The 18486-nt window shown below is 37.6% G+C and overlaps 4 protein-coding genes and 1 pseudogene across 6 annotated transcripts; 3 read left to right on the forward strand and 2 right to left on the reverse strand.

Annotated features, from left to right (window-relative positions):
• Positions 1-508: 508 nt before the first annotated feature.
• On the reverse strand, positions 509-4448 carry LOC103430272 (pentatricopeptide repeat-containing protein At2g20710, mitochondrial-like). The gene is made up of 2 exons (XM_008368406.4): positions 4056-4448; positions 509-1975 (listed from the first exon to the last, which is right to left on the reverse strand). The coding sequence occupies exons 1-2, from the start codon at positions 4347-4349 to the stop codon at positions 761-763; spliced, it is 1509 nt and encodes a 502-aa protein (XP_008366628.2). The 5' UTR covers positions 4350-4448; the 3' UTR covers positions 509-760.
• Positions 4449-5002: 554 nt separating this feature from the next.
• LOC103413540 (small ribosomal subunit protein eS28) lies at positions 5003-6425 on the forward strand. Its single transcript, XM_008352007.4, has 2 exons — positions 5003-5143; positions 6011-6425. The coding sequence occupies exon 2, from the start codon at positions 6012-6014 to the stop codon at positions 6207-6209; it is 198 nt and encodes a 65-aa protein (XP_008350229.1). The 5' UTR covers positions 5003-5143; position 6011; the 3' UTR covers positions 6210-6425.
• Positions 6426-7685: 1260 nt separating this feature from the next.
• Positions 7686-10415, forward strand: LOC103423231 (small ribosomal subunit protein uS7). 2 transcript variants are annotated; one of them, XM_029090399.2, is made up of 5 exons: positions 7686-7881; positions 8340-8440; positions 9426-9697; positions 9821-10024; positions 10163-10415. In XM_029090399.2, exons 2-5 carry the CDS (start codon positions 8345-8347, stop codon positions 10215-10217), a joined length of 627 nt encoding a protein of 208 aa, XP_028946232.1. In that variant the 5' UTR covers positions 7686-7881; positions 8340-8344; the 3' UTR covers positions 10218-10415. The 2 variants fall into 2 exon arrangements, with proteins under 2 accessions (XP_028946232.1, XP_028946231.1); XM_029090398.2 differs by having other exon boundaries at positions 7696-7881; positions 8320-8440.
• A 1025-nt stretch (positions 10416-11440) lies between these two features.
• On the forward strand, positions 11441-14182 carry LOC103423233 (small ribosomal subunit protein uS7). 2 transcript variants are annotated; one of them, XM_008361302.4, is made up of 5 exons: positions 11441-11580; positions 12116-12215; positions 13062-13333; positions 13577-13780; positions 13917-14182. In XM_008361302.4, exons 2-5 carry the CDS (start codon positions 12120-12122, stop codon positions 13969-13971), a joined length of 627 nt encoding a protein of 208 aa, XP_008359524.1. In that variant the 5' UTR covers positions 11441-11580; positions 12116-12119; the 3' UTR covers positions 13972-14182. The 2 variants fall into 2 exon arrangements, with proteins under 2 accessions (XP_008359524.1, XP_017184427.1); XM_017328938.3 differs by having other exon boundaries at positions 11456-11631.
• Positions 14183-16175: 1993 nt separating this feature from the next.
• LOC103449649 (serine/threonine-protein phosphatase 5 pseudogene) lies at positions 16176-17288 on the reverse strand (annotated as a pseudogene).
• Positions 17289-18486: the final 1198 nt, after the last annotated feature.

The raw sequence follows: 18486 nt of genomic DNA on the forward strand, positions 1-18486 counted from the left end.
TTGTTTTTACATAGCATGATAGTGAGTGAATTAGATATACATACTCAATCTGATCGTACTAGGTCAACTCAAAGGCATAGCATAATTGCGTAGGTAAGGCGAGACTTCTTTGAGAGTGACCTTACAGGTTGGCAGTGGTTGAGGAGGGTAATACAAGTCAAGGAGAAGGGCGAGCTCCAAACTCATCAATCAGTGTTGCTTTGTAAGCAATTCAAGCTCAGGGAGGCAGGCACAGGCTGCAAGGCCAAATCAATTAAACCAAACTAACCTAACGGCAATCAAATGGGAGGTGAACATCACCATTAATTAAACCAAACTAACCTAACGGCAATCAAATGGGAGGTGAACATCACCATTACCGTCGGGGTTTAGCAAAGTTGAACTCTTTATACTAGCACTTTGTCAGATAAAAAGGAATACAAAATTGGGATTGAGTTCTGTGCTTTTGAATCTTTATCAGTAGTTCATCAAATCTTTTGTCATAACTTGTTATCATGTAATAGGCAAATTGCACAAATGGTGATTAGGATAAATGATTAGAACCAACATCCTTCATTTAACAGTGGATAGATCAGACCACCAGCAAGTCCACTAGTTTGGACAACAAACTGCTCATCAAAAGAGAAACTAAATATCGACTAAACTACGTACCCCAGAGGAAATGGAATCAGAATCCACACTCCAACGATTTTCAGAACAAGACACCGTCAATGATCTTCAAATCTGTATCTGACAGATTCGGATAATTGGAACCTAAACCCTAATCCACTTCTTTCACAACTCTGTTCAGATGATCCCATTCCAGGTCACCGATTTCTACAGTGACTGAATCCTCATTATTTATGTAAGCCAACAACTTCTCCTGAATACTTTCGGGGAAGCTACACTTCTCTCCGAGTAGTCTTATAAATTCTTCAGATCCTTCCACATCTGCTTTCTGTTTCATGTATGTCATACAGGCAGCCACAACATCCCTGTCTGGCGTCCACCGTGACCCCTCAACAACTGAAAGTGCTTTCCTCATCGACTCAACTGTCTTCTCAGTTTGGTCATGATTGAGATAGCCCTTTGCCAGATAGTACCAAGTCTTCGCATCCGGTTTCCCACCCTTCAGCACTATCCTGTTAATAATGGATTCAGCCTTGTCAACTAGGCCTTTTTTGGTATAAGCACTGATCAAGAAATTTGGGATACGAATGTCTGGAGTTAAATTCTTGGATTCCCATTCGTCATAGATCTTCTCGGCACTTTCAATGTCGCCAACCTTCAAGACTGAGGTTATTATACTTATATAACCCCTATTGTATATTTTCAAGTGCTTCTTGTATAGTTCCCACAGTCTCATAACACTATCTTTCTCCCCTAGTGCTGCATATTGTGTCATAAGGTACTCATATGCTCCCCTCTTTCTTTTAGAACTTGGTATCAGTTTCTCAGCCTTCTCTAGCATTGCCAAAGCCTTTTTCACATTTTGTGTTTTCGTATAACCATTTGCTGCATTGGTATAACTATCCCAATCCATATGAACCTCGGGATTGGATTCCCACTCTGCCATAACCTTGTCAATTCCCTCAAGATCAGAAGCAGCTGCACATACATTGAGCTGGATACAATAAGTGTATTTGTCACGACCAATTCCCCTCTCTTCCATTTCACTCATTAGAACATTGAATTTGTCAGTGTTTCCACTCTGATAATACAAATTGAGCAAAATGTTATAGGACAACGGTGTCCTAGCAAACCCCAAATCCCTCATCGTCTGCATAATTTCCTCAGCCTTTTCCACAAGTTTTGCATGAGCAAAGACGTTCAGTAGAGCACAGTAAACATCCCGACCTTTCAACTGTTTTGGAATGTTGTTAAAATAATCCTCAGCTTGTTTTATTCCATGAACTTTTCCAATCAAATCAAGCCTGATGGCAACATCGGGAATCGTAAGCTCAAAGTACCGTTTGTCAGACACCCACATTGATACCTGCAAATAAATAAACAAAATCAAACTTTCAGAAGTTGGGTTGCTACTTGATAACATACTAGACAAGACAATCACTCTCCAGAAATCCAAGTATCAAGATGATGAAACAGATGAAAGCTTGACCATTTGGGGTGGTCTTATTTTGAATTCTAATCATGGCTCTCAGAGTTAACAGTCTAAATGAATATGAGCTCCTTCTAAGAGGGATCCCCTTCCATTCTTGGAGCGAGATAGGACAGTGCCCTTGTATGGGCTGTCTCTTGACCATGTATTGATCATATAGCAACCATATATAATGGGGCTAAAAAGGGCCAAACACTGAACTTTAAACGGCCACTACATGGTCAATACATGGCCTCGAAATGGTGGATATGAGGGCACAATCCTATCCTGCTCCAATAGCAGGATCCCTCTTATACGGTTCCATTTAGGTCAGAAGGCTTCCATTCAACGGCCATATTTCAATATCCTTCGGGTGACATCATCAACGCAATTTATTCCTTCTTTCGTAAGCATTGACCAAAGCCACTCACTCTGGCACTTAATCATTCCCACGTCCCATTTTTACGTGCTTTTCTTTGACCTTAAGATTTTGATGCCTTACATGAAGTGAGTTTTTCGTTATGTGATGTTTTAATTCAATAATATTATGTCGTACCCAGTGCACAAGGCTCCCGCTTTACGCAGGGTCTGGGAGAGGTGAATGTCGGCTAGCCTTACCCCCATTTATGGAGAGGCTGCTCCCAATTCAATAATATTATGTGAAGTAGAAAAAACACGTGATATGTCATTATTGAAACGAGTTGTCAACGTATTTATTTTATGCAAGATGACTTTTTATTTAGTGTATAAAGGACACGTGTGAACCAGAACGACGCATGACAGTAAACTTGTTCAACGTGAGTTGCTTTCCTCAGTATATATTAATGTGACCATGCTCTTGTTTTAATCTTGACCATCCAGTAAATTCAATGGATCGGATTGTACATGCCAAGCTCTAGATCAAACTGTTTTTTTTTTTTTTTGAACAAACGATATTATCTACACTAAGGGGGAGGGGGTGGGCTTATCCTCACAATGGGCTAGCAATAATGTAGTTCAAATTCGTCTTTGGCGAGAATCGAACCTAAGACCTCTCACTCACAAATGAAGAGGAATACTACTAGACCGTAGTAGTAAGTGACAGATCAAACTGTTGTTTGAAGCTCCAACTTAAACTGTTATTCTGGAAGCTGTGGTTATAAATTTAGGTTTAGTGCCTAATAGAAGCCTTGTTCGAAATTAGAGAGTTGGTAAATTAGTAACGACTCTGATTAGTTTGGTCCATGGTCCATGGAATGTTTAATTTAGTTAAACATAACCAAGATAAGCAAAAAAATCAGAGGCCTAGATAGTTCAGTTTAAGGAAAAATTAAACAGATAATTAACAGATAAACTAAACAAAACACATTTACAAGGACAGAAAACCACAAAATTAATTAATCAGAGCAAAGCTTAATTATTCCTTTGTTTACAAAGCATTAGAAAAAGGATCAAAGTGGAAGAGAAAAGAGAAAAATAATAATAAAGATGGGAATTTGCTGGGGTTTTCTGGGTGATCATCCAACACCACTAGGCTCTTCTGGGTACAAGTATCTATCTCATCATTTTCTATTTTTCATTTTTCAAACTATGCCCTATAGGTCTATATGCAATCAAACGCTGATAGGAAAACAATTAGGCTACCCTATAGCACAACTTCAATCCATTGACAGTTCAGTTTCGCCGAGTTCAACAGAATAGTTGATAAATTAAGTAAAATCCTGAATGAGAACTCTAATTTATTATACCCTATAACACTTTATTGTGGGACCAAAACAGGGCAAAAACAGAGCTATAAACAGTCACTATATGCATTCAAAAGGAGATAGGAAAACAATTAAGCTACTCAATTAGCACAATTTCCATCCATTGACAATTCAATGCCACCGAGTGCAACAGAATATTCATTAATTTAACTAAAAATTTGAATAAGAACCCTAAATTATTTTCATTTCCACATTTTCCAGGCAACCAAACAGAAAATAGAAAATACTAGTACCTCAAGAGCGTGCTTGTGCTTCTTGTACTGCCTGAGCTCCTTGATGATGGTGACGAGGGCATCTTTGTGTGCGGTTCGGCCTTCTTCGACCCATTTGTCGAGAATCGGCGTAATGGGGGCCGCCGGATCTCCGGAGCGAGAAATCCGACGGTAGAGGGTGTTCAGTGTGCCTCTCCAGGACTCTCTGTAAGGACGGGCATACGTCTCCGTCGAGTAGAGCGAAACGCCCGGTACGTTTCGGAAACCGAAACGAGAGTAGAAATTGAACAGCGACGTCAGGCGAGAGCGGTTCATTTCGGAGAGAGAGGGAGTGGCGGGGTTCAAAGCTGGGCAGAATATGATGAACGCGAGGAGAAACGACGTCGTGTCCACATGAACAACAAGATAAAATTGTAGAAATGAATTTCAATTTTAATTCAATTGGAGTAATGATCACTTAATTAAAAATCCATGATCATTCCTTAACTCATCAAAATATGGTTATTTTCATCAACTTTACTAGAATTCCGTCAAAATGAGTTATGTTAGAAGGACCATTACTACAACTGAATTAAAGTTAAATGATTATTGCTACAATTTTTCTTGTTTGGTTTATCATATTTGTTCCTTGATTTAAGCTTACTTGCGTACGTGACTCATTTTGACATAAATTCTAAAAAAATTGACGAAACGAAAAAGATTATAACTACACGTTTTGATGAATTAAAAGACTAATAAACACAAATTTTTAGTTATATAATTATTACTCTAATTAAATTAAAATTTATAAATTATTGCTACAATTTCTCCTCAACAATAAATAAGCCTAAAGTACTTCGCTTTTCCATTTTCCCTGAATTTATTTATTTACCGATATGCCCGTGAACTTTGAAGTACCGGTGGATGTGAAATACGTACAATAAGAAGGGTAAAACAGTAAACCCAACCCAAACCCTAGTCGACTAAACTATATTAACTCTCTTGAGCGATTCTCCACACCCTTAGCAGCGCCGTTCCTTCGTCTTGAGCGATTCAACACACCCTTTTCCGACGCCGTTTTATCGTCTTCTCCAAGCTCCTGCAGTCACTTCTGAAACTCCAACCTCCAGGTCAGTGTTCATAGCTTTTCTCTGTAATTGCATCTGCCATCGCAATGTATATTTTGTCTTAATTCTTCCTTTATGTTATTCTTTTAATTAGAATTAGGTTTGGATTTTTTTTCATCCTTTCAGTATTTTATACTAATTTTTGTTTGTTTGTCGAAATTTTTGTTTAATTGGAGAAAAATATCGTTGGGTTTGGTCCCTTACACTCGATTTTTATTTTGTTTTTTTTTAATATCGCAATAATTAAGGAACTGTCAATAGTGATTATTTAATCTGATTTACTGGCTTTCATATTTCTGTATATCACTTTTTCGGAGGAAGTTCGATCATCTGAAAGTTACATTGCAGCTCAATTGTTAATGGAAGCTACCAAATGCCATTATTTTTTATACCCTATTTTTGTTGCTCCAACGGAAAGACGGGACACAGAACCGAGCGCAATGGCGTTTTAGGATTCATATAGCTGACCCCACTTAGTGGGAAAAGGCTTTGTTGTTGTTGTTGTATTGAGTTTTGTTGCTCTGTTTTGTGGTGGGTCTTGAATCTTAACTTGTGTTATACTTATTATCTGAAATTCGTAATGCTGTGTAAAGCGGTCTGCCCTCGTGATCTCGTGAGGCTGGCGGGATTTCGCTTTCCATTTTACCTCTTTGGTGGTTGTACTTTGGTTTGTTCTGTTTCTTGTTTTACAAACTAAGATAAGAGGCATAATTTTGCATTGTTGGTTTCCTTTACCCGCTAACTTGTTTCATATATGTTGTATTTCAATATATTTCTCATATAACTCAGCTTGCTTGCTGGCTAGATTGTAGGGTTAATTGACGTTCTGCGTTTTCTAAATTTTTCTTTTCTATGTTGTTTTCTGTGAAGAATGGAAAACACGATCAAGCATGCTATTGTGATCAAGGTTATGGGACGAACTGGATCTCGTGGGCAGGTGACTCAAGTGAGAGTTAAGTTTCTGGATGACCAGAACCGTTTCATCATGAGGAACGTCAAGGGACCAGTCAGGGAGGGGGATATCCTTACCCTGCTCGAGTCAGAGAGGGAGGCAAGAAGGTTGCGGTAATCATCTGAGATGGTCTTGTTTGTCGATGCTCCTATGTCTGAGTTTAGGTTCTTTGCAAACAACTGTTATTTTGTGTCACTGAATGACTATGCTTTTACCATTACTGCGTACTACTAGCGTTACAGACTTTATTTTTGTGATGAGATGTTATGGTTGTTGAGCAACAATTTTAGTTCTTAAAAGTTACAATGTTTTGTTGCTTCGTCGGCGTTGAAATTTGGTATCAAATTTATGCTTCGTCTTCCTTTTGAATAGTGAAAAAGGGATTTGGATCCTCTCCTGAGCTAATGGAGAGGATCCTCCTGACCACTAATCATGGGCAGTTGGATTTTTATCTAACGGCTATAATTATTATAACTTTAAAGAGACCTTCCTGTTTGTAGCCGTTGGATAAAAATCCAACGGCCTATGATTAGTGGTCAGGAGGATCCTCTTCATTAGCTCAGGAGAGGATCCAGGAGAGGATCCAAGTCCGTGAAAAAGAACTTAGCATATGTTCTTTCCCTAGCCATTCAGATTTTGCTAATTTTAAAACTTTTTCAAGCTATTTGCAAGAGAATATACGTCATATGATTCTGGTTCTAACACTTGGTGAATGCAAATATCTGGTGAGAAGCGATTCAATCAACAAACAAGAGCCATCGAATCTTGAAGCGTCGGCTGTAACTAAGCATGGTGTTAAGGTTATTGGTAGTATGACGGAGCCTAAGTCGAGTGGGCGAAGGCTTTCTAGTCTCTGCACCACTGTTGGGCGGATTTGATGTGTTATGAGGTCATTAAGCACGCCCTAAATTACTCGGAATAATAGAACACCTACGAACCATGGTTGGAAGCAAATCAGCTACGAACCATGGTTGGAAGCAAATCAGCAACAAAAAGACCCCAAATTTTGATAAAATTCACATGGTCATCCCAATTCTAAAGAGGGTGCTAAGTATCATATTTGCCCCCTAAATTTTTTGGAGTTCTCACATTTTGGTCCTTCAAATAATTTTTTCTTTCCGATTTCGTTACAATCTTTAACAAAACACGTCCGCTGGATTTTCTTGTGTTCGTCGACAAGCGAATGAAGTGCCTATCGATTGGCTCGCTTTGACATTTCTCCGGGTTCGAAAGAGGTTGGTTTGATTAAAGAATGTTACGAGTTTCTAATTTGCTCAAAACCTCAAATTTTACTGCAAAGTTTTCAAATTATATTAATTTACGTTTTTTTGTTTTTGATTATCTAATTTTTATTAAGTTGATAAATTTCTTTTGCCAATTTGGTGCACATGTGGCTTTCGCGTTAATTCATATAGGATTTCACGCATAATATGTCATCAATTTAATAAAAGATTAAACAATTAATCCGATCAATGACATAAAATTAATACAATTTTAATACATGATGTAAATTGAGAAAACTAAATCTTTATCGACCAATTTTTAATTTTTATTTTATATGGAGAATCATGGGTGATGTGAAATAAATTTCATAACGAAGGGTAAAAGAGTAAACCTAACCCAAACCCTAGTTGATTCAGAATCCGAACTATTTCCTTTGTTTCACCTCCTTGCCCTGCGCCGTTCCCTCGTCCCGAGCGATTCAGCACTCCACATCGCGGCGCCATTTTTATTGTCTTCTTCTTCACGCTCTGTCTCTCTCACTCTCTTCTGAAACTCCAACCTCCAGGTCAGTCTTCATCTCTCTCACCCACCACCACTGTAACTTCCCTTCGTCGATTGCTAATGTTTTTTTTTAATTTTTTCTCTTTTACTCTTAACGCTTCGTAGTGTTTCCCATTTATTTAGAATTAAGCTTGCATTTTCAATTTCTGAATTGAAATACGAAATTTAGAATATAAATTTTGGTTTAAGGTGATTAAGCTAGTGATTTATGCCCTTTTTCAATTTTTAATTTTCTTGCGAATTTTATTTATCTGATTTTTTCCACTTGATTTGTATAATTTATGTGTTTAAGAACCCATAATTATTTAATTTGTTCAATATTTGGAACATTTGAGGCAGACAGTGTCCAATAGCGATCAAATTTATGTAATCTCATTTGCTGGGTGAAGGTGTTTTAAATTTAATCAACTAGGGTTTAGAGCTGATTTTCAAACTTTTGTAGCTTGAATTGCTGTTATACAGAAGCCATGGCCACTGCTGATATAGCTGCTCCGGTGCTGGAGCCGACACAGCCGCACTACGACGTGAAGCTCTTCAACCGATGGAGCTTTGATGATGTCCAGGTTTCTGGCTTTTTAATATATGATGAATTTGATAAAGCAAGGCTGAGTTTGGTAAAACTAAGTGCAGCTGGACTTAAGTTCCTGATTGTTTATGTTCAGAGGTACATTAGGTTTCGTGTGGATCATGGTCTAAAATATCCATAATATCTCAATATTTCTATCGAAGTTTCCGTGTTTTTGTACTACCGATATTTCCGATATCATCAATATTTTAGACCTTGCTAAGTCACTCAAGTATATGCATGTATAAAGTGTAAAATATTGTACTAATTCATTATATATAAATGATTATGGTGTGTTTAAACTTCTTTCATTAATTACTACATATTTTCTACACTCACAATGTTTGCCAGCTCGCTATATAATCAACTTAAATCAGTTATATCTATCATGCAATGCATTTCCTTCTAATTTTTTGTGATAAACTAATAGATAATTAAATAAACATCATGCAAAGTTTTAATAAAAATTTCTAAGTTTTTCTTACAATTTCCGTGGTTTTTATTCAATTTTAATCGATATCGATAATATCCCGATATTTCCATCGAAATTTCCGTGTTTTTGGACTATCGATATTTCCGATATCATCGATATTTTATATCTTGGTGTGGATATTAATAATGCTTTAGAGTGGACCTGTAGTGGGTCACCATAGGTTATGTATTCGTTTTGCATTTCCATGTCGGTCGTTGTCTTGGTTTAAAATAAATTTAGATATCTTTATGGCCTACAGTGAAAGTCATAGGCTAAGTTTGTTATTATGATTTTAGCGTGTATTTCTGTAAATTTACAAACAAACAACAACAACAAAGCCTTATCCCACTAAGTGGGGTCGGCTGTATGAATCCTAAAACGTCATTGCGCTCGGTTTAAATATAAACATGTTATACTCTGTGATGTGAAACATTTAGGTCAGTGACATTTGACTTGGTTAATTTGTTTTACTCACATCTACTATTTATACCATGTGATGTGCAACATATAGGTCAGTGACATTTCACTGGCGGATTATGTTGGAGTTGCACCTTCCAAGCATGCGACGTATGTACCTCACACTGCTGGGAGATACTCTGTCAAACGATTCAGGAAAGCTCAGTGCCCTATTGTGGAGAGGCTTACAAACTCACTCATGATGCACGGGAGAAACAATGGAAAGAAACTCATGGCTGTCAGAATTGTTAGGCACGCGATGGAAATTATCCATTTGCTAACAGATCTGAACCCAATCCAAGTTATTGTTGATGCTGTTGTTAACAGGTACCTGGACGGGAATATGTTAATATCTGTCTCATAGTAGTAACATATTTTGCCTTGTAATTACTTGTATTTGTGACACCTTTTTCTAATTCTTCTGTTGTATGTCTTCTTTCTACCGACCAGTGGTCCACGTGAAGATGCAACTCGTATTGGATCTGCTGGAGTTGTTAGGCGTCAGGCTGTGGATATTTCACCTCTGAGACGTGTGAATCAGGCTATCTATCTCCTCACAACCGGCGCTCGTGAGTCTGCTTTCAGGAACGTCAAGACTATTGCAGAGTGTTTGGCCGATGAACTTATTAATGCTGCCAAAGGTTCCTCTAACAGGTACTGACGACTTGTTTCATATGCACGTTGCCTATTACTTGTTATTTTCTCTCCAAACTCTTATTTCTGTGCTTTTTTCATCTGTTTCCCTTGATTCATTGGTTTCTTTCCTGACTATTTGTGCTCCTTTTTGTGCAGTTACGCAATCAAGAAGAAGGATGAGATCGAACGAGTCGCTAAGGCCAACCGTTAAGGAGCTGCCGAAATTTTTTATGACGCGGGAGTTTTGTCTGCGTTTTGTTTATTCGATTGTTGCTTAAGAAGTAGTCGGATTTACCCTTGAGCATGAGAATTGTGTCATTTTTTTTGTTATGAAGATCTCAATTAATCTTGTTGAGTTGAATTTTATTTGAATTATGATACATTTGAATAGTAAATTTTCAAAACCTTAGTAGCTGTTGACAAACAACCCCACTCGGGGTAAGAAGTTGCAAAAACAAGAACATAATTGTATAAAATCTCTTGTGAAAAGTTTAAATTTAAATAATAAAAGTTGGAAAAACACTAAAACCATAGGCTTTTGCAGTATAGAAAGGGAATTTTAACGAAAAGTTTCTGGTACTGTTTACTTAAACGAAAATTCATATTTTTGCACTAAAAAATCAATTCTGGTACTATTCATTTTATCCTTTAATTTGTTATTATCGTTAAAATTCAAAGTTTTCAAGTCTTTTTCATTAGTTTTCCTGTATAAAAAAAAATTAAGTGTGTAAAGAATATGTGTATGGTGTTTTATCATAGTTTGCCGCCATCTCTCTCCTCCCCTTAAAAGTGATTGCTTTCTGTCATTTTGATAAAGCATAATCTGGAAATTAGGATTTTCGATATAGACACTTTAAAAATTTGAAATAAATAAAATAGGCAAATTCACTTTCGGTCCTTACAGTTTAGTTAAAGATCACTTTTGATCTCTATTGTTTCAACTATCTCAATTTTAGTTCATGTAGTTTCTCAAACTATGTAATTGAATGACACATTACATTTTTCATCCAAATTTGAATTTTAATATAAACACTTTAAAAATATAAATAAATAAACTAATAATATAGGCAAAATTTCACTTTCGATCTTTATAGTTTAGTTGAAGTTCACTTTTATTCTCTATGGTTCCAATTGTCTCAATTTTAGTTCATGTAATTTCTCAAACTACGCAATTCAATGAAACGTTACATTTTTTATCCAGTCAATTAACTACTAAACTAGAAAAAGCATGTGTCACTTAGATGCATGGGCATTTTAGTAATTTAATAGCAAATAGATAAAAAAAAAATACAGCGTGTCCTCGAGTTGCATCGTTTGCAAAAGTACAAGGACTAAAATTGATACAATTGAAACCACAGGGACCAAAACCGAAATTCAATAAAAATATAGGGACCAAAAGTGAAATTTGGCCAACAAAATTAGAAGAAAGGTAAACTAGACCCGACCCGAGATCCAAAGCCCTAGCTGATAAAATGACCCTCTTCCTCTCACTCTTAGCCGTTTCCTAGTCTTCAGCGATTCAGCACGCCCTCCCCGGCACCTCTCGCTCACTCGTCTGAAATTCGAACCTCTCGGTCAGTCCTCTTCTCTCTCACCCACCTCCGCCGCTTCCCGTCGTTGATAGCGTAACTTTCGCATAACATCTGTTACTTACTGTGAAACTGGATTTAATTATCATTAGGCTATTCCTTTAATTAGAATTAGATTTGAATTTTTAGTTGGGTATGTTGATTGAAATGCGAAATTAGGGTTCACGGTGCTAAAGTGATTAAGTTAGGGATTTACTGATTTGTATCCTTTTCCCCTTTTATTTTTATTGGAATTTTATTTACATCAGTTTCGTTGCTTGATTAGTAGAAACATATGGGTTAGGGTTCCCATAATTTTTTAAAATTTATTTAAAATTTGAAGCATTTGAGGCACTGTGATTGTTCTGCAATCTCATTTTCTGGTTTTTTGATATTATTGCGAAGTTTGATTATAAGCATATTGCTTTGCAGCTTGGTTTTAATGGCAGCTATTACCAAATATTTTTATAATTTTTTTATTGTACCAACGACTTATCGCGCCAATGCTCAGACTTTCCTAGCTTTAATTGTGTTTATACAGAACCATGGCTGCTGCTGATGTACCTCTTCCTGTAGCCGAACCAACGCAGCCTCACTATGACGTGAAGCTGTTCAACAAGTGGAGCTTTGATGATGTCCAGGTTTCTGGATTTTATTATTTGACTTAGTGAATTATATTTTTCTCTTATCTGTGATGATTTAGATGAAATAAGGTTTCCTTCAACGTGTATGTTTACAGCTACAATAGGCTTAATGTAGGTAGGTTTGAGCTATTATACTCTGTTTTAGAATATACTGATGGTTGGATACTAACTGAGGCAACTTTTATGTTCGTTTTGTTGTTGGGTAGTTGTAAGTAACATGACGGGTTTCTGCCTCAGCCTCAATATATTGATTGGATTTGTTTTTTTAAATGTTTAGAAATGTGTGTGGCCTCCTTGTGGCCGTCTTGTGTTAAATTCACTGTAGGCATCTTTATGTTTGTTTCTTTGTGGGTCGTTGTAAATAACGTGATGGATGTGTGGCTCAAATGTCAATAGATTTATTGGATTTGATCTAGAAATATGCGTGTCCTCCTTGTGGCTGTCATGAGTTAGATTCACTGTATGTCTAACAAAGTAGGCTTAAGTTTATTGCACTTGTTTCGGTGACATGTATGTTGTGTCGTCCTGAATATGCTGATTTTGTTTTTACTGTGATTTTCAAATTTATACTGATAAAGTCAGCATTTATGTATGTTTTGGTTTATTTCATGTGTATCTTACAGCTTGTCCTCGCTATTAAGTGTTTCTATTGATTGATTGGTTTTTTTGCCTCAAGTTGTTTTTTGTTTTGTTTAGACGCTGAAAAGGATTTTGTCGACAAAAGCTTGTTAATTTTATTGTCTTGCATCTTCTAATGTATGGACTAATTTTTTTTATGTGATTCTTCATCACATCTATTTCCCTTATTTATGTGGAATGATAACGTATAATTTTAACATGTAGGTCAGTGACATTTCACTGGCGGATTACATTGGAGTTGCACCTTCCAAGCATGCAACTTATGTACCTCACACTGCTGGGAGATACTCAGTCAAACGATTCAGGAAAGCTCAGTGCCCTATTGTGGAGAGGCTTACAAACTCTCTCATGATGCACGGGAGAAACAATGGAAAGAAACTCATGGCTGTCAGGATTGTTAGGCACGCGATGGAAATTATCCATTTGCTAACTGATCTGAACCCAATCCAAGTTATTGTTGATGCTGTCGTTAACAGGTACGTACGCAAATATGTTAATATCTTTCTCATGGTAATAAGATGTGCTGTGCTTTGTGTAGTCCCTTGTTTGATGCTTGACCAGATGCTCATGTGCCCTTTAGTATAGTTTTTCTGATTACATGTTGATTTTTATATCTGTTTGGATTACAATGGATATGACCATTCTTCTTCTTTGAATTCTGTGTGTTTGTATATCCTTGTTTTATTTCTCATGTTGTATGTCTTCTTTGTGCCAATCAGTGGTCCACGTGAAGATGCAACTCGTATTGGATCTGCTGGAGTGGTTAGGCGTCAGGCTGTGGATATCTCACCTCTGAGACGTGTGAATCAGGCTATCTATCTCCTCACAACTGGTGCTCGTGAGTCTGCTTTCAGGAACGTTAAAACTATTGCTGAATGTTTGGCTGATGAACTTATTAATGCTGCCAAAGGTTCCTCTAACAGGTAGTGCGCTTATTTGCCTATTACACTTTATTTTCTCCAAAGCTCTTTCATCTGAGTTTGCTATTTCCGTTTAAGTTATGTTCTTTCCATTGATTCGTTGTTTCTTCGCTGACGATTAGTGGTGTTTTATCTGCAGTTATGCAATCAAGAAGAAGGATGAGATCGAAAGAGTTGCCAAGGCCAACCGTTAAGGGGCTGCGAAGAAGTTTTATGCACCAAGGAGAATTTTGTATGTGTCTTGTTTAATCACTCATTATGTAGAAGTTATCGGACTAAGCTTCAAATGTGAGACATGTCTCTGTCATTTATGTTATGAAACCAGTCTTGGATTGTGTAATTTTATAGCGTTAGATGCGCATGATTTGAATTTTATTAAGATTATGCTTTTTGAACTTTTGATAATCATTTCGCACTTGTAATGGTGGTTACTTGGAGAGTCACCTGGTTCTTTTGGAAGTGTTGCCATGGTGGAAGTGCACTTACCGCTCGGGGCAGGCGCCCACCATGGTACGATGCCCCCTAGACCTGTAAACAGGTCGGGTTTATCGGGTTTGGGTTGGGTTCAATCCGACCCGTTAAGTTAACGGGTTATCCGAACCTGATCCGTTAACAATTATTATTATTATTATTATTATCAATTCGTTAACAATTATTATTATTATTATTATTATTAGGGTAAAAGACTGTTTACTACCCTCATGTTTCATGGTTTTCAACATTTAGTACATCAAGTTTTTTTCGTCTCAGAATCATACTTAAAGTGTAAATTTTGGGACAGTCTCATACATTCGTTAGTCAAACTGTTAAATGTGCCGTTAATTATGACATGGCGCCTATGTGGACAATGATTGGGCGTCACGTGTCAGCCACGTTTTTTTTTTCTTTCTTTTTCTTTCTTCTCTCTTCTTTCTTCTTCTTCTTCTTCCTCCTCCGACTGCAACTTTTTTTTTTCTTCCTCCTTCTCCTTCTTCCTTCCTCCTTCTTCCTTCCCCTTCTTCTCCTTCTTCCTTCTTCTTCCTCCTTCTTCCTTCTTCTTCCTCCTTCTTCCTTATCCTTCCTACTTCTTCCTTCTTCTTCCTCCGAATCTGCCCAGATTCGGCTTTTTTTTTTCTTCTTTTTCTTTTTTCTTCTTCTTCTTCCTCCGACTGCGACTTTTTTTTTTCTTCTTTCTTCTTCTTCCTCCTTCTTTTTCCTTCTTCCTTCCCCTTCTTCTCCTTCTTCCTTCTTCCTTCTTCCTTCTTCATCTTCCTCAAAAAAAAAAAAAAAAACCTTCATCTTCCCCAGATTCGAAGGAAGAAGAAGGAAGCAGGAGAAGAAGGGGAAGGAAGAAGGAAGAAGGAAGGAGGACGGAAGAAGGAGAAGAAGAAGGAAGAAAAAAAAAAAAAAACCAAATCTGGGCAGATTCGGACGAAGAAGAAGAAGAAGAGGAAGGAAGAAGGAGGAAGGAGAAGGAAGGAGGAAGGAGGAAAGACGAGGAAGAAGGAAAAAAAAAAAAAAAAAACTTCCCCAAATTCGGAGGAAGAAGAAGGAGAAGGAGAAGGGAGAAGGAAGGAGGAGGAAGGAGAAGAAGGGGAAGGAAGAAAAAAGAAAAGAAAAGTTGCTGTCGGAGGAAGAAGAAGAAAGAAGAAAAAAGAAAAAAAAAAAAACGTGGTTGACACGTGGCGCCCAGTCATTGTCCACATGAGCGCCACGTCACAATTAACGGCACATTTAACAGTTTGACTAACGGATGTATGAGACTGTCCCAAAATTTACACTTTAGGTATGACTCTGAGACGAAAAAAATTTGATGTACTAAATGTTGAAAACCACGAAACATGAGGGTAGTAAACAGTCTTTTACCCTTATTATTATTATTATTATTATTTGCATAGAGTTTAATTTTTGTTATTAAGACTTTATTAAAATTACTAAAACATCAACTAACGGGTCTAACGGATTGACCCAAAGTGATCCGTTATTTAACGGGTTCATCCGTTAGCGACCCGACCCATTAAGCATCCACTCAAATACTAATATTAACGGGTCGGGTAGAATTAACGGGTTGGGTCCAAAATGCCAAGTCTACCTACCGCCACCCACCGTCCTTTCAGAGGTTGGTAGCGTCGGCAGTGTTGGCGGTATCAGGGGAGTTTTCCAGCTTTTTTAGGTCATGATTAATTCAACTTGATTTTTACATTGTGTAAAAGATTGAAAATGAATAGACGACACCCCTCGTTGATTGGTACATTTCATCGTGACCTGGCTTCCGGGCAAGCACACAGGATTTCACAGAAAATGCCTTAAGTGTTCGTCCTAGGGTTCAAGTACAAGAAAAGAGAGGTAAAATGAAAAAACAAAACAACTCGACGTGCAGCACCACCATCTCTAGTAGCCTTCTGAAGCAAAGTTGTACTCAACCGGTAAGTTGTCGTCGGATAGCGGATAGAAGGAAGTTATTTGCGTATGCCATTGGCTTGACGTCGGGATGTGGCACTGCTGAGAAAGTAAAAATCTGAGCGCAATCTGGTCCTTCGAAACGAATAAACGCACCCTTGTTACCGAACTGATCACAGTAATTCGGAGCAGAAAAAACTGTGACGAGTCTTTCATCATGCTCAAACTCATATCCCTCGCCCTTCAGTTCGTGAGATCGCACAACTAAACTTAAATCGTTATCCTGCAAAAATCGTCTTGTCACGTCGCCACCAAAAGAAACACCTGAACCTCGCTTGCTTGGGCCTCTTCCGGGTGTAGCTTGTGGATCACTCCACAGCAATTCACACATCAACCCTTCCTGCGGAGGTTCACAAAACCTATTTATCTCTCTAATGTCGCTCAATTTCACTCCATCGACACTGAAAAGACCGCCATGCGTTACAAAAACCTTGTCGTTGATTACATGAGCCAGCGGTAAACAGCAAAACGCTTCAGCAAACAACTCCACAAAATTTTCACCTAACTTCGACCGGACCTCGCCCTCAAAACCGTATATCATGTTCATGTTCTTTGTCTCATGGTTTCCTCTTGCGAGATGTATCGCTGATGGACACATGCACTTCAATGCAAACAACGTTAGGACTACCTCCAAAGAAAAAGATCCCCTGTCGACAAAATCTCCGTTGAACAGATACGGATTCTCCTCCGATGGAAGCCCGTTGAGCTCGAAAATATTTACCAGATCATAGAACTGACCATGCACATCGCCACAGACAGTAATGTGATTGCCAGCAGGAACACTTATATCAACCAGGGAGGGCAGGGCTCGCAACAGTTCTTTCGCCTGTGAGATGATTTGGAAAGCTTCTCGCGGGTGCAATGTCTTCTGGTTCTTGAAATCCTCCATCATCTCCCTCACAAAATCCAGAGTAACAACAATATCCCCAGCTTCACCGGCATATAGGTGGTGGTTATTTACTCGACTTTCGTTGCAACTGCCACCGCGCCACCAACATTCCCCCACAGCCGCCATGACTGCCACACCACTATTGTGGCCAACAACTGCAGTCGCTTCTTGTAACGTCAGCATCGTTTGGACAGATTCTTTCTGTTGGAGAATGATAAAATATTTATTCGACCTTCGTCAAATCGTTTGGGATTATATAGTTCTAATCTCCTACATTAATAAGGAAACAATATCCATGGGGATTTAGATTTACTTGTCGATTTAGGATTTTCTCCTACTTACATGAGGAAGTAATATTTAGGTACAGTCGTTGTACTTGCGGATATAGGATTCATTTTTAGGAAAATTAATAAAAAAGCTTCAAAATTTTGAATTTTAACTAGGGGTGGGTTCAAAAAACCGAAAACCGAAAAAAACCGAAAACCAAACCGAACCGAAACCGAAAAAACCGAATCGAACGAAAAAACCGAACCGAATTGAAAAAACCGAACCGAACCGAATTCTTTTGGTTCGGTTCGGTTTTAGTGATCTAGAAACCGAACCGAATTAATTAAATTAATTTTTTTATTTAATTATTTGTTTTGGGTATTATTTTCTAAACCCAATTTGTAAGTTAAAATGTGCTAACCCAATGTGTTGCCAAACTTTAAGCTCAAAATATTTAAAAAATGCCTATAAAAACTCTAAACCCTAACCTATTATTTCTCCCCCATATAAGGTTACAGAACCAAACCTCTTCCCGAAGTACCTACATCCATCTCCATAGCACTGTCTACTTCTGCGCCAGCTTTCTTTTCCAAATCTACTCTCATATAACATGTAACATAATCCATAAACATTTATTTCGGGTAGATTACTTGGGTAATTTGTGATGGAAAAGAATCCAACACACACTAAATAAATCCACTCACGCATTACCTTTACTAATCAAGTTGTCAACATGCAGTTACAAGCAAACAACACTGATCTTTGAACAACATCATACAATTTAACTTTTCTAAGTCATTTGTACGATTTTTGTGTGATTTTTGTGTTGTGAGGTTGTTAGTTTGGATTTTGAAAGACTTTATTGATGATTTTAGTTCAACTTTAAATGTTTATTTTCATTGTCTTTGATTATAGTTAGAATGTTTATTTTATGATTGTGTTGGATATGTTAAAATTTAAAATTTCAATGTTTTTCATTTTTTGAAAAAAAATAAAAACAAAAAACCGAAACCGAACCGGAAAAAACCGAACCGAAAAAAAACCGAACCGAAAAAACCGAAAAAAAATTGAACTGAACCAAACCGAACCGAAATTTCGGTTTGGTTTCGGTTTT

Source organism: Malus domestica, chromosome 12 (assembly GCF_042453785.1).
Source record: "Malus domestica chromosome 12, GDT2T_hap1".
NCBI classification, from domain to species: domain Eukaryota; kingdom Viridiplantae; phylum Streptophyta; class Magnoliopsida; order Rosales; family Rosaceae; genus Malus; species Malus domestica.

Excerpts from the sequence above, each read along its gene's own strand:
- LOC103423231 (XM_029090399.2), top strand. The coding sequence starts at position 8,345 with ATGGCCACTGCTGATATAGCTGCTCCGGTGCTGGAGCCGACACAGCCG. Across the intron at positions 9,698-9,820 it reads GTTGATGCTGTTGTTAACAG|TGGTCCACGTGAAGATGCAA; the intron begins GTACCTGGACGG and ends TCTACCGACCAG. Across the intron at positions 10,025-10,162 it reads GCCAAAGGTTCCTCTAACAG|TTACGCAATCAAGAAGAAGG; the intron begins GTACTGACGACT and ends CTTTTTGTGCAG.
- LOC103423233 (XM_008361302.4), top strand. The coding sequence starts at position 12,120 with ATGGCTGCTGCTGATGTACCTCTTCCTGTAGCCGAACCAACGCAGCCT. Across the intron at positions 12,216-13,061 it reads GGAGCTTTGATGATGTCCAG|GTCAGTGACATTTCACTGGC; the intron begins GTTTCTGGATTT and ends TTTAACATGTAG. Across the intron at positions 13,781-13,916 it reads GCCAAAGGTTCCTCTAACAG|TTATGCAATCAAGAAGAAGG; the intron begins GTAGTGCGCTTA and ends TTTTATCTGCAG.
- LOC103413540 (XM_008352007.4), top strand. The coding sequence starts at position 6,012 with ATGGAAAACACGATCAAGCATGCTATTGTGATCAAGGTTATGGGACGA.
- LOC103430272 (XM_008368406.4), bottom strand. The coding sequence starts at position 4,349 with ATGAACCGCTCTCGCCTGACGTCGCTGTTCAATTTCTACTCTCGTTTC. Across the intron at positions 1,976-4,055 it reads AGCACAAGCACGCTCTTGAG|GTATCAATGTGGGTGTCTGA; the intron begins GTACTAGTATTT and ends ATTTATTTGCAG.